At 32.1% G+C, this 12,702-nt stretch overlaps 2 protein-coding genes across 2 annotated transcripts; one reads left to right on the top strand and one right to left on the bottom strand.

Moving 5' to 3' along the window:
* The first annotated feature begins 4,139 nt into the window (after positions 1 to 4,139).
* LOC144568739 (protein RKD4-like) lies at positions 4,140 to 5,152 on the top strand. The gene is made up of 2 exons (XM_078319114.1): positions 4,140 to 4,569; positions 4,903 to 5,152. Exons 1-2 carry the CDS (start codon positions 4,318 to 4,320, stop codon positions 5,098 to 5,100), a joined length of 450 nt encoding a protein of 149 aa, XP_078175240.1. The 5' UTR covers positions 4,140 to 4,317; the 3' UTR covers positions 5,101 to 5,152.
* Positions 5,153 to 5,742: 590 nt separating this feature from the next.
* Positions 5,743 to 8,783, bottom strand: FTSH6 (FTSH protease 6). Its single transcript, XM_078319129.1, has 5 exons — positions 8,063 to 8,783; positions 7,391 to 7,931; positions 6,771 to 7,084; positions 6,404 to 6,644; positions 5,743 to 6,179 (listed from the first exon to the last, which is right to left on the bottom strand). The coding sequence occupies exons 1-5, from the start codon at positions 8,656 to 8,658 to the stop codon at positions 5,838 to 5,840; spliced, it is 2,034 nt and encodes a 677-aa protein (XP_078175255.1). The 5' UTR covers positions 8,659 to 8,783; the 3' UTR covers positions 5,743 to 5,837.
* Between the last annotated feature and the right edge of the window lie 3,919 nt (positions 8,784 to 12,702).

The following is a 12,702-nucleotide window of genomic DNA, read 5'->3' as shown; positions in this document are numbered from 1 at the left end:
GGTCCTATTGACCGTTGACCACTGGACTTTCTTTTTATTTTTCTTTTTTGGTTTTTTTTTTGGCAATGACTTTTCTCTTTTGTGGCAAAAGAAAAGGAAAAAAAATAACATATATATATCATGACATGACATCATCTGGATTAACGTGAATTAACCAAATCTTTGCTGATTAATTAAGTATGAACATGATCCCTACTTGGATAGAACTGGCGCAAGACGTCTTAATTACACCGTGCTCTCACCACTCACCACTCACCACACTCTAGTTATGTGCTGGATGTTCCCCAGGCACGCAAGGTGTTCACGAAAAGTCTGAGAGAGAAGGCAATAGAAAGAATGTCTGAAAGGAGAGTTATGTCTTCGTTGAACAAATACTTGAACGAGATCTTCTTAGCTAGCTTGTATCATTATTAATCTAGTACTACCATCTTTCTCTGGTACAGTATTATTCGATTAAAAGAACAAACATCTCAGTTCTGCACAGCAAAATGTGGTAAAATTGGGTGACAAACTGGTTCGAGATGAGATAAAGTCGGATCCTTGAACTCCAATTTCAAAATTAAATTTGGCATTGCGTAGGCACAAACTGGGAAATCTGTACTAAATGGAACAATTAAAACAATACAAGTCAGAAACAGAGGGAGTGAAAAGGCGAAGCAAGAGACGAGTGACGAGGGAAATTGAGAATTAGCTGGAAAACGGGAAACAGGAGTCAGGCCCGTTAGACCAAGGAATCTAGTTAGTAGGCCTCAAGTGTATCCTCACCATTGACATCAACTGGAGGGAGTGATTCAGGGAGAAGCAACCAATTGAGGAGGAATTGACTGAGGAAGAAACAAAATCACTGTGCACGGTATTGGTGGGTTTTTCAAAATCTAGGGTAAGCACTTGCCTACCCCTGCGCGGCTGAGGCAGGCTCTGCCTCTGTGTAAATGCTTTGTTGGCAATGATAATTACATGAGGGTCCAAATACCTCATTTTTATATCTTCGTTTTCAAAGTTCAAACTATTAATCCGAACCACTTAACATGATATTTATACTAAAATATACTTGTGGATGAAATTTTTGTACTATTTTTTAAAATAGGTACAAAATCACTGTTTTTGAACTGTTCAAAAAATAGTGATTTTCTACTCATCTTAAAAAATAGTAAAATAATTTCAAATATTATAAAATTTCATCCCAACCATATTTTAATATGGATATCATGTTGAACGGTTCGGATCGACAATTAAGACTTTGAAAATGAAGATATATAATATGAGACTAGTATCATGCCCGTGCGTTGCAACGGGTACATATTATTAAATTGAATAGAATATGAAGAGACTTTTTTGTTTGACATTCACACAAAATAAAAAATATATTTAAATGAAATTAAAATACAAATGAAAAAAAAATCTAAATAATTAATAACAATAAAAAAAACAATAATAAATGAAAAAAAAAGATCAAATATAACATGAAAAAAAAATTGAAGTATTGTTGCGATTTAATATCTAATTTTCTCCACAACTAAGATAGGTCATTAAACGATTTAGAGGAGAAATGATATGTAAAGAAACAAAATTAGAAATGATATGATTAAATGATTCGAATAAGAATTTTCTCTACATATATATTCTTGATGGAAATTATTTTAACAATGAAATTTTCTCTACATGAAATTCTTTGTTTTCTCTCCAAATCAGAAATATATGATTTTCTCTACACGAAATTCTTCATTTTCTCTCCAAATCAGAAATATATGATTGTTTTCATCAGCACAAGATATGTTATTCATCTATTCACAAAGATACAATAGCCCTAAACAAAATCCGGAAAGATATAATTATTTTCATTTTCATTGTTGAATTAAACTATAGAGGAAGAGAATAAATGAAACAAGGGAAATAGAGAAATAAGAAAATAATATAATTGAAAGAATTGAAGATAACTATAAGGAGAAATAAGGAAACGGATCGCTAAGGATTTATTCAATTTTAATGTGATAAACCATGTAGTAGTATGTGTGGCAATAATGTTTTTAACTAAATTTAGATTTATATATACATATAATAGATGTATTTAATCAAAAGAAGACATATTGTGATGGATGATTGATATTCAATTCAAAAATTTATCTTTCAATCTCAGTCGTTGGCAGATCAGAACAACTACGTATATAATATAAAAATGGAGATATAATGAAGTATGAAAGACATGAGGTATTGGAACCCTCCTCTTACATGAGAGGTTATCATAAACCAACTACATGAGATAAATTTACAAAAAAATATACTTTCTATTTTGGTCATATGCATATGCATGGAAATGCTTCCCACGTTGGCCGGGATCTTGATGAGGTAAATAATTTAACCATATAAAGTATCCAAGTCTTTATATGTTGTACTAAGAAATATACGGAATTACTTATTCAAATATTATTTGACTATGTTTTTGCTGCGCTCCACCCAGCAACAAATCTTGTAAATCAAATTTTACATTTTTTTTTTATATTCTTTTAGATAGATAGAAAATCACTTGATCTAAAATTTCGAAAATATTAAAAAATAGTGATATTTTATCTATCCAAAAAATAATTTTGTCTGCAAGTACATTTTTATATGAATCACGTTGAACGGTTGAAATGGACTTGTTGAATTTTAAAAATGAAAATATTAATTCATAACATTAGCCAGTATGTACTATGCATATTAACATAGCCTCACAGCTCACTCAACTAGGTTGATTGAAGGACTGCATTGTTTTCTTTAACATGTTAGCAAAATTAATTATTCTCCAATACAACAATAGCAAATGTTCTTTGAGAAACGAAATTGCGACGATACTTATGTCACCACTCACCACTCACCTCTATACTCTGTTGCCTTCCATATATAGTGTAACAGCTTTTTCTAGTCTCTTTGTATCTTGTTAACCAAAAATAGCATAATGGAAATTTCCTCCCTGTTCCTCAAAAGAGACTATTCTTATTTACTGAGTTGAACAAAAAAAATTCTCAAAAAGAACTAAAAAGATTAAACTATCTTACATAAGATCATGTAACTAATAATGAAGCCTTTACTATTTTTTTTTTTTTTGGACAAAGTCAGAGAAACTTAACTGATAACTATCTTAATTACCTTTAATTAACCTCCTGCTCAATTTTCAACCTTCAACCAAACAAAATTAATTTATAAACATTTTCCACATTAATTTCTACTACTACTTTCCATTCAACTATTTTTTTGAGATAGATTACATTCAACTATTATCTAGATGTATCTTAAAACTTAAGTATATAAACAAAAATAGTAATAATCCACCCTCTGATCTCTTCACATAAGACACCATTTCCTTTATCTACCTACACGGCTACACCATCCTATAAATTTCATCTGAACCAGCTAGGTGCTCAAGCAACATACACCTCTCTTCCTTCCTATCCATTTCTCCACAAGTAAGACAAATCTTCTCCATCTTTGGTCTATTCATATGATATCCTTATTTTTTAAAATACTTTTCTTGTCCCTTTTTCTTTTTTTTCTTTTTTAAAAAAAAAAAATGTGGAGATCAAGCCTCCAGATTTCACCAATCAGGACACCAGTAGTGTCAATTTTACAAAAAAAGTCTTAACAATTCCAATTCTTTTCATTACAATCGCTGGTTATATTTGGCTTTTTTTTTAATTGTATCAGAAACCTTATTATAATCATGTTTTTTTTACCTTACAATTGTTAGTTTTATTAAAATTCTTAGTTTAATTTGGCTTCTAAATTTTACTGTATGTCTGTATACCAATGCCATTAACATATCTGTACCAATGCCCCTGAGTAGACTGTTTTTGTTTTTCAATACGTATTTTATGAACAGGCATGATTTCTTTCTCTCAGACAGATGGATTTTTCATTTTTTTACGACATTATTGGCGATGATCTTGATGAACAGATGCCTCATGCATATTGCAAAGATATATGGACCTCCATTGGTTTGTCAATGCATTTCTCATATCTCTTTATTTATTTTCTTTGTGTTTCATACTCCCCAAAGACAGTCATGGAGTCTGGAGAGCATATTTTAAATGATAATCAGAAAAAAATTATATAAACTGAAATGATGTGAACAAGCACCCGTTATTAGATTCACTTTACAAATGCACAACCTACTCATATTTGCACCCTAATCCCCAATGTCTGTTGGTTTATTCTTATGTTAAATTTTATTAAGGGCCCAATTTCTTGTACCTAAATTATACTTTTGCGTTTGATTTTAGAATTGATATCATAGAAATCTTTCTTTTAGATGATCTGGATGCTTTTGATGGCAATACTGATATGCATCTAGAGGAGATGAAGAAGTATGAAACAGTTATTGATCAAAAGGATGTGAAAGTAAAAAATAAAAATGGAGAAAGGAGGTTGTCCTTGGAAGAGATTTCTCGATACTTCGACATGCCTATTGAGGCAGCGGCAGGAGAACTCAACATGTGCGTAACCTCTCTCAAGGGAAATTGCCGTGAACTCGGCCTCAAGAGATGGCCCCATCAAAAGATCAAGAGTTTGCAAAACTTGATCAAGTATATCCAGGTTTGGTGTCCATTGCCATTTAAATATATTAATAATTTAGTTTACATTATGAATAAAATATTGACCTTTTAATATTATTTTTAAATTACAAGTGATTTAGGAATGTGTATGTAAAAAGTCTTGAAACTAGAGATGACATATAATTTATAGAAGGTTAAGATGCCAAAAAGTATAAACTTGAAGCGATTTGATCAACTTGGTGCGTTATATACTTTCACCTCTTCTGACCTATAGAATTTGAACTCAGTGAACTGTTAAAACCTCTTTTGGTATCTTATGATTTAGATCATCAGTGAACTGTTAAAGATTCTTCTTACTGTATTTTTTTTTCAGGAACAAGGTAAACAGGGAATTTTAGAAGAGACACTTGTCAGCGGACAAGTGCAGAATTTAGAGAAAGAGATTCAGTTCATAAAGAATAATCCCGATACGAACCTCACAAATGGTGCCAAGAAGATGCGGCAAAATGGATACAAAGACACTCACAAGAAGAAAAAACTAGAGCTGATTGATGCATCCAACCATGCGTGATTTAGCTGTCTTAGAGAATTTTAGGTTATGACTTATGAGCATATTATTAACAAAAACTGAAAAAAGTAATACATAGATGTTAGATTGAGATGTGTTGAATTTACTTTGCGAGTTGGTAAAGTTCTTAATTACTTCTCACTAATATTTTTGCTTTAATTTATTCTGTTATTATAGTCTTGGTCATTGTTATAGTATTCAATCTTGATATTTCTTTTGTGCTTTTCAAGTTGTACCAGCTATCACAACATTGATTCTCGATTTTGTAATTTTGAAAAAAGGAAGGGATGAATGGGCAATTTTTCTTCTGCCTTGTCAGTGGCAAACAAAAGAGAGAATTTAGTTACTCAAAAAAATTTAAAATTTTACTCAAAAAAAGATAGAATTTAGATAGGAACTGTTCAGGTATGATTTGAGATACTTTTTGGTTTATTTGTGACTAATTTGAAGAATTATGAAGGGATAAAAAATGTGGTGTTTGTGTTGTATCCGGCTTCGATAGATACCATAGAGAATTTGATCATATCGAAAAGAATTCTCAATAGTGCCTCATAACTAATCCTTTATATTTCCTTCATGTATGAACAAAAACTTCCAATTCATATTTCATTCCTATTGTTAAGTCCAATGAATAAGAACAAAGTATACTTATCTTAAAGAAATAAGAAAAATAAATAATTAATATTTGCATTATACTTGTATATTTACATGTAATATCAGACAACACTACTTGCAAAAGCTCAAGCTGCAACCAACTCTGGTAGAGGTTTCAAATTTTGTCTATTCTGAGCTATGTCAGTATACTCTGACAAAATTGATCTGAATTCGTCTCCACTTAGAGTTTCCTTTTCAAGAAGTATCTCCACCAATTGATCGATTGCATCTCGGTTGTTTCTAATGTGATTCTTTGCAATTTCATAGGCTTTGTCGATAATTTTCTTTACTGATCTGTCGATATCCTCAGCAAGCTTTTCTGACATCGAGTTTCTTGCTAACATTCTCAAAACGACATCGCTGTTTTGTGTTGCCGGGTCCGTCAGTGTCCATGGACCAATTTCAGACATACCATACCTTGTCACCATCTGTAATGCCATATAAAAAATATTACTTTTAAATTGATATAAGAGAATGAGAATAATTGAAACATTACAGTATCTATTAATTTCCATTACTCAGGATGTGCTGCTAAAACAATTATCTCAATATTGATCTTGATTATACTTTTATTAAAATAATGATGAATTGATGGCAATAATATTTTAGTCTTTATGAATAATAAAGATTAAAGAGACACGCAATATATTACCTGTCTGGCGATTTGAGTAATCTGTTGCAAATCGCCTGCTGCACCAGTGGTGATTTCTGGTTCACCAAATATCACTTCCTCTGTTGCTCGGCCACCTAAACCCCCAACTATTCTTGCGAAAATTTGCTGCTTTGAGACCAAGCTCGGGTCTTCTCCCGGAAGAAACCACGTGAGACCACGCGCCTGTCCACGCGGAATCAGTGTCACTTTTTGCACCGGATCATGTCCTAGAGTCAGTGTCCTATACAAAAACCGCAAAAGTATTAATTATTAAAAAAATTATAAAAGAAAAGAGGAACAATATTTTGTAATTAATGACTAGAGAGAGAGAGAGAGAGAGAGAGAGAGTAGAGTAATTGCTGCTTACGCGCAAACAGCATGACCGATTTCATGGTAAGCCACAAGAGTCTTATTCTTGCCATCTGTCATTTGGGTCCCTTCCATACCAGCGACGATACGGTCGATTGAATCGTCTATCTCCTTGACTGTGATTTTATCCTTTCCTCTCCTCCCCACAAGTATAGCAGCTTCGTTCATGAGGTTTGCCAGGTCAGCACCGCTGAACCCGGGTGTTCTCATTGCCACCACACCAAGTGATACATCCTTGTCAAGTTTCTTGTTTGTGCTGTGTACCATTAGTATTTCTTCCCTCCCTCTCACATCTGGCAATCCAACCATCACCTGTAAAGCAAAAATAATTAGACATTTCGTTGTTCAATTTATGATGTGTACCGCTCTGAATAGTACTATATATCCACTGGCAAAGTGGTTATCTTTTATTATCCATGGAAGTGAAAATAATTTCGCTTAGAAGCAATTTCTTAAAATACTTTTGAAATAATGTTCTGCTGCTCAGTTTATAATGTTAATAAATGAAATTTATAGACATCAAAATAAGAAGATTATATAGCTAAATTATCATTTGAGAAGACTGGTATACTGTTATTGACTTTTTAAAAAGAATCATGGGGTGCTAGTATAATGTACCTGTCGATCGAACCTTCCCGGCCTAAGCAAGGCTGAATCAAGAATCTCTGGTCTGTTAGTTGCAGCAATTACGATAACGCCACTGTCACCACTGAATCCATCCATTTCAGTCAACAACTGGTTCAGTGTTTGCTCTCTCTCATCATTACCGCCTCCAATTCCGGTCCCTCTTTGCCTCCCTACCGCATCAATCTCATCAATAAACACCAAACACGGCGAATTGTCCTTTGCCTTGTTGAATAAATCTCTTACTCTTGATGCACCGACACCGACAAACATTTCTATGAACTCAGAACCCGATAGGGAGAAGAAAGGGACACCAGCTTCCCCTGCTATTGCTTTTGCAAGAAGGGTTTTTCCGGTACCGGGTGGGCCCACAAGCAAAACACCCTTTGGGATTTTGGCTCCGATCGCAGTATATTTTTCAGGGGACTTTAGGAAGTCGACGATTTCTTTGAAGTCTTGCTTTGCTTCGTCAACCCCTGCCACATCATCGAATGTGATCCCTGTGTTTGGTTCCATCTGGAACTTAGCCTTAGACCTAAATTCAAATCACACAATATGTGTAAGTTGTAACTTGGGGCTGAACTTTGTACCGATGCAACGCATATTACATCTCACTGACAAAATAGAACCTTATGCAAATGAAATAATATAATTTTAATAACATACCTTCCAAGGCCAAAAGGTAAATTGGGCCCACCAGGTGTATTAGTAGAAGATCTCAAAAGAAGGGTTCCAAGAAAGAGCAAAGGAAATGCTAAATTTGTCAATAAATCAAGAAACATCAGGCCGTAATTCGGTTCAACGGGATGAGCTGCAAAGTTAACCTCCTTCTCTTTAAGTTTTCTAACCAGCTCTGGTTGTAAACCCGGCAACTGCACTTTCACACGCTGGATCTTGTTTAATACCGGGTTGTATATCTCCGCAATTGCCACCAACCCATTTTCAAAAAAGTCAACCTTCTTTACCACACCTTCGTTGAGGTATTCGAGAAACCGTGAATATGACAACCGGCTTGAAGAGGATTCAATCGGGGCCTCGGGTTCAGCCCGTACGGGTTGTGCCGAAGAAGTACCAGCTGATATAAGGCCTACACCGGTTATATTTAGGATATCTCTTCGGCTTAGACGGGCATTTGGGGAGGCCAATTTGACGATTTGGATATCTCCTCTAAGAGGGATTTTGGGGTGAGTTTCTTTGGAGATATCTTGAACCTTGCATAATGGCAAAGAGGTTGCAGCGACAGACAGAGGGACCGGCGACATTATTTTGCGTAGGTATTGAATTGGATGAGGTGAAACTGGATTGTGATTTCTGTAAGGAGAGATTGACTTCTGAGTGTTCTTGTGTGTGTGTGTGTGTGTGTGTTTTTGAAAGGAAATCAATCAGCAGCTAACTGCAACTTTGGTTTTGGAGGGAAGTCATAACTGTTGTTTAAATATCTCCAGCTTTTCAGTTCTATTTACTCGCGAGCTTAAATTTCTCAAAATATCTTTTCAAACAAAAATATGATAGACTCGACTTTTTCTAGTGTCAATAACTTTTAAAGTTTATTAAATAGATTTCAACCACAAAATTTAAATCAATCCATTTTATAAATAATGTGTAACATTTATAATTTTTGAATTCATTTAATATCAGTTTGAGAAATAAAATAAAATAAAATATAAATGTATTAAAATTAATATATATTTTTTAAATCGTTGAAATGTTAAAGTTGACATAGTTATCGAACTTATTGTTTCTAAACTAGTTCTAAAGATTTAAAAAAATAATAATAAATATTATAATAGAAATTTGTACAGTTAAAAAAATGATCAGTTTAATTATGTGATATGTTACTGATTAGATAGATTATAAGGTGGTTTTATTATGAATGTGAAAAATAGAAGAAAAGTGTAGCACTGAATATAAGTTAATGTTGTTCCTGAGGATCACGAGAAAGAAGAGAGATGTTTCCGGAGTTTTGAGAAGCTTCATCATTCAATCATTCAATCAGACAACGAGTCACAGTTGTTCCATGTCTTTTACTACATTTCTCGTACAATCTATCTAGAAAATAAAATTGCCTTCTTTCATCTTCGTTATTATTTATTTTATTTTTGCCGAGAAGTGAGATATGACCTACGTACACATGGACGAACTCGATCTACCCATTAGTGATGACTTTGACGTGAATTTAATTAAAACGTACGGATGTGCTAATTAACTTTGACGTGAATCAAACGGTTTAATTTTACTGAATATGGGAACAAATTTAGTATGATGCTCATGAGACCACTATATTCGAAGCTTTCTTTTAAGAATTAAGCATCTAATCGTACGTCATGCATGGCTCCTTGGACCGTCTCTAAGAAATTATGCTAAATCACTGGTGGTTTTATTTGTTATCAATTCAAGGGAATAACAGAGGGAAAATAGCTACAGTCAACAACCATACAAATTAGGCCAGTTTACGACCCAATTAGTTAAGGCCTTAAGGGCAATTTATTATACGGTTTGTCCTTGGAAAAGAAAAGAAAAGAAAAATAAATTCAATCCTTGAATTTGGGCCCATTTATAAGAGCTCGAACAGTGGGCCAGGCCCAAAATTGTAAGTAACATGTTTTAAAAATAAATAAAAATTGTTGCTCAAAATGCTGCAATTTCTAGCAACTGACCTCTCAACACAACAATTGGACTTGTATTCCAAGTAATCACCATTTAACGACCATTTTATATTAATCTCAATTATTCAATTATTGCGTTTAATTCACCATATTATCATATTTCTCAATAACGCGATGTCTGCGTTTCATTGACCATATTATCTTATTCTCAATAATGCGAATACTGAGTTTTGAATTTAGGAATCACCTAACATTCCTCCAACTCCAGTTCCTCAAAAATCTTCGGATATTTTTCAACTAATTCTGTAAACATCAATACTAAATCATGTAAACTAATTCAACAAATCATGTCAACATAAAATTTTCAATTCTGTGTGGTCCTCAATAACTACCACTTTAACCACCACTTTAATCACTTTAACTACTTTGACTGGGACCACTTTTAAACCTTTGACCAGGACCACATCTAGAAGATCTCTAACAGCTTTTCAAAACTAAAAACTAACCATAACTATATTAAAACTTTGTAAAAAAAAATATATAAAAAATATTTAATTTTTTTTTTCAAAACTTTGTTTTCAAAAATTTTATTCGGAATTTTTTTTCAAATTTTTTGTTCATATTTTTTTTGCAAATTTTTTTTTCAAAACTTTATTTTCGAAATTTTTATTCGGAAATTTTTTTCAATTTTTTTTTTCAAAATTCTTTTTTGAAATTTTTCTTCAAAAATTTTTTCTCTCCTTCTAGATACTACTTTTAATTATTTTGAATTTTGTAAATCTTACTACATAACTCTGTAAATAGTTTCGTTTAATCCTATAAACCGGTAAAAAAAATTCAATATTTTATTTTTTTTTTCAATTTTTTTTTAAAATGTAAAAAAAAAAATTCAAAAAAAATTTTCAATTTTTTTTTCAAATCTCCTTCTAGATACACATATTATCCTGTAAACATACACATATTATCCTGTAAACATACACATATTATCCTGTGAACATACATATTGTACTTGAAATTATGGCAGTTGAAAGCGCGTCAGAACTAAGCTAAAAAGGGAAGGCTTTTATACACGGGGATTTTCGGGGGACTGTAGCCCGAGGGACGTTACCTTTCAAAGATTCCCCAACTCCAGTCCCCCAAAAATCCCCCAGATATTTTCAAATATCCTGTAAACTAATGGAGCAAATTCAGTAAACTTCAATACTAAATCCTGTAAACTAATTCAACGAATCCTGTAAACTAATGGAGCAATTATTTTGAATCATGTAAACCAGTAAACAAAAAATTCAAATTTTAATTTTTTTCAAAATTTTATTTTATTTTTCACATTTTATTTTTTTAAATGTAAAAAAAATTCAAATTTTTTTTTCAAATTTTTTTTTCCAATTTTTTTTTCTAATCTCCTTCTAGATACTACTTTTAATTATTTTGAATTATATAAACCTTATCACATAACTCTGTAAATAGTTTCATTTAATCCTGTAAACCGGTAAAAAAATTCACATTTTAATTTTTTCAAAATTTTATTTTATTTTTCAAATTTTATTTTTTAAAATTTGCATCTAAATGATACTTTCAATTGTTTTGAATTCTGTAAACCTGATCACATAATTCTGTAGACATTTTCGTTGAATACTGCAAACCAGTAAAAAAATTCAATTATATATTTTTTGAATTCTATAAACCTTATCACATGACTTTGTAGACAACTTCATTGAATACTATAAACCTGTAAAAAAAATTCAATTTGTTTTTACAATTTTTTTATTTTACTGAACTACAAAATATTCCTGCTGTTCGAGCTGACTAAATAGCATGAATTCAGGCCTCAAATGCAAATAAAAAACTTTGATGCAAAGTGTATTTCACCAGTGGCCTATTTTCCAAAAATACCTTCCAATCAATACTAGTAAGGAGATGCCCACAACGAAGATCAACGTATCCAGTCTTGATTCTTGATAGGTGCAACCGTGCAAGACGAGCCACACTGCACACCAAAATTAAATTAATAACTTTGACGATGATCATGATGAAGATGAGGATAATTACATATAAAAGAAAAAAAATTCAGAATGATGAGAAAACGACATGTTAAACATGCAAAATGAAAACACTGAAAAGCAAATCGAGGCCGCACATAATTGAATTTAAAACCCTAAAATGGTCACATTTTTATGAAAAAATAAATAAATTCAGTATAATATTCAATCATGAGGTGTTCAGTACTGCAATCCTTTGTACATACAAAACAATGAAAAATTACAAAACTAACCTTCTCTACTCACTAGGTGAGGTATCTTAGAAGAAGGTATGAAGGCCAAATTGCGTTGACCATCTCAATGATTTTGTTGAAAAAAAGAATTGTCGTATTATTTCAAATGTTGACCATCAAAATGAATTCGTTGAACACACAAGGATTGCCGTATTGTTTTGTTGTATTATTGAATCGTTTTCTAATATTTTAACATTTATTATATTAAAATATTATAATTCAACATTTCAAATTAGTTAACAGTTCTATGAAAAAAACAAAATGTCATGATGAAATTTTATGTTAAAATATTGATTCAACATCTCAAACCATAAACTTTATATTATTTTAATATAAAAAAGTAAAAAGGAGAAACAATTCCGTTCTTATTTGGCAATTCAATTGTAGAGTCACGGAACGAAACAAAAAATAATCTCAATGATTTTACA

Source organism: Carex rostrata, chromosome 17 (assembly GCF_964058835.1).
Source record: "Carex rostrata chromosome 17, lpCarRost1.2, whole genome shotgun sequence".
NCBI classification, from domain to species: domain Eukaryota; kingdom Viridiplantae; phylum Streptophyta; class Magnoliopsida; order Poales; family Cyperaceae; genus Carex; species Carex rostrata.
This window is presented reverse-complemented; position numbering and strand designations above follow the sequence as displayed.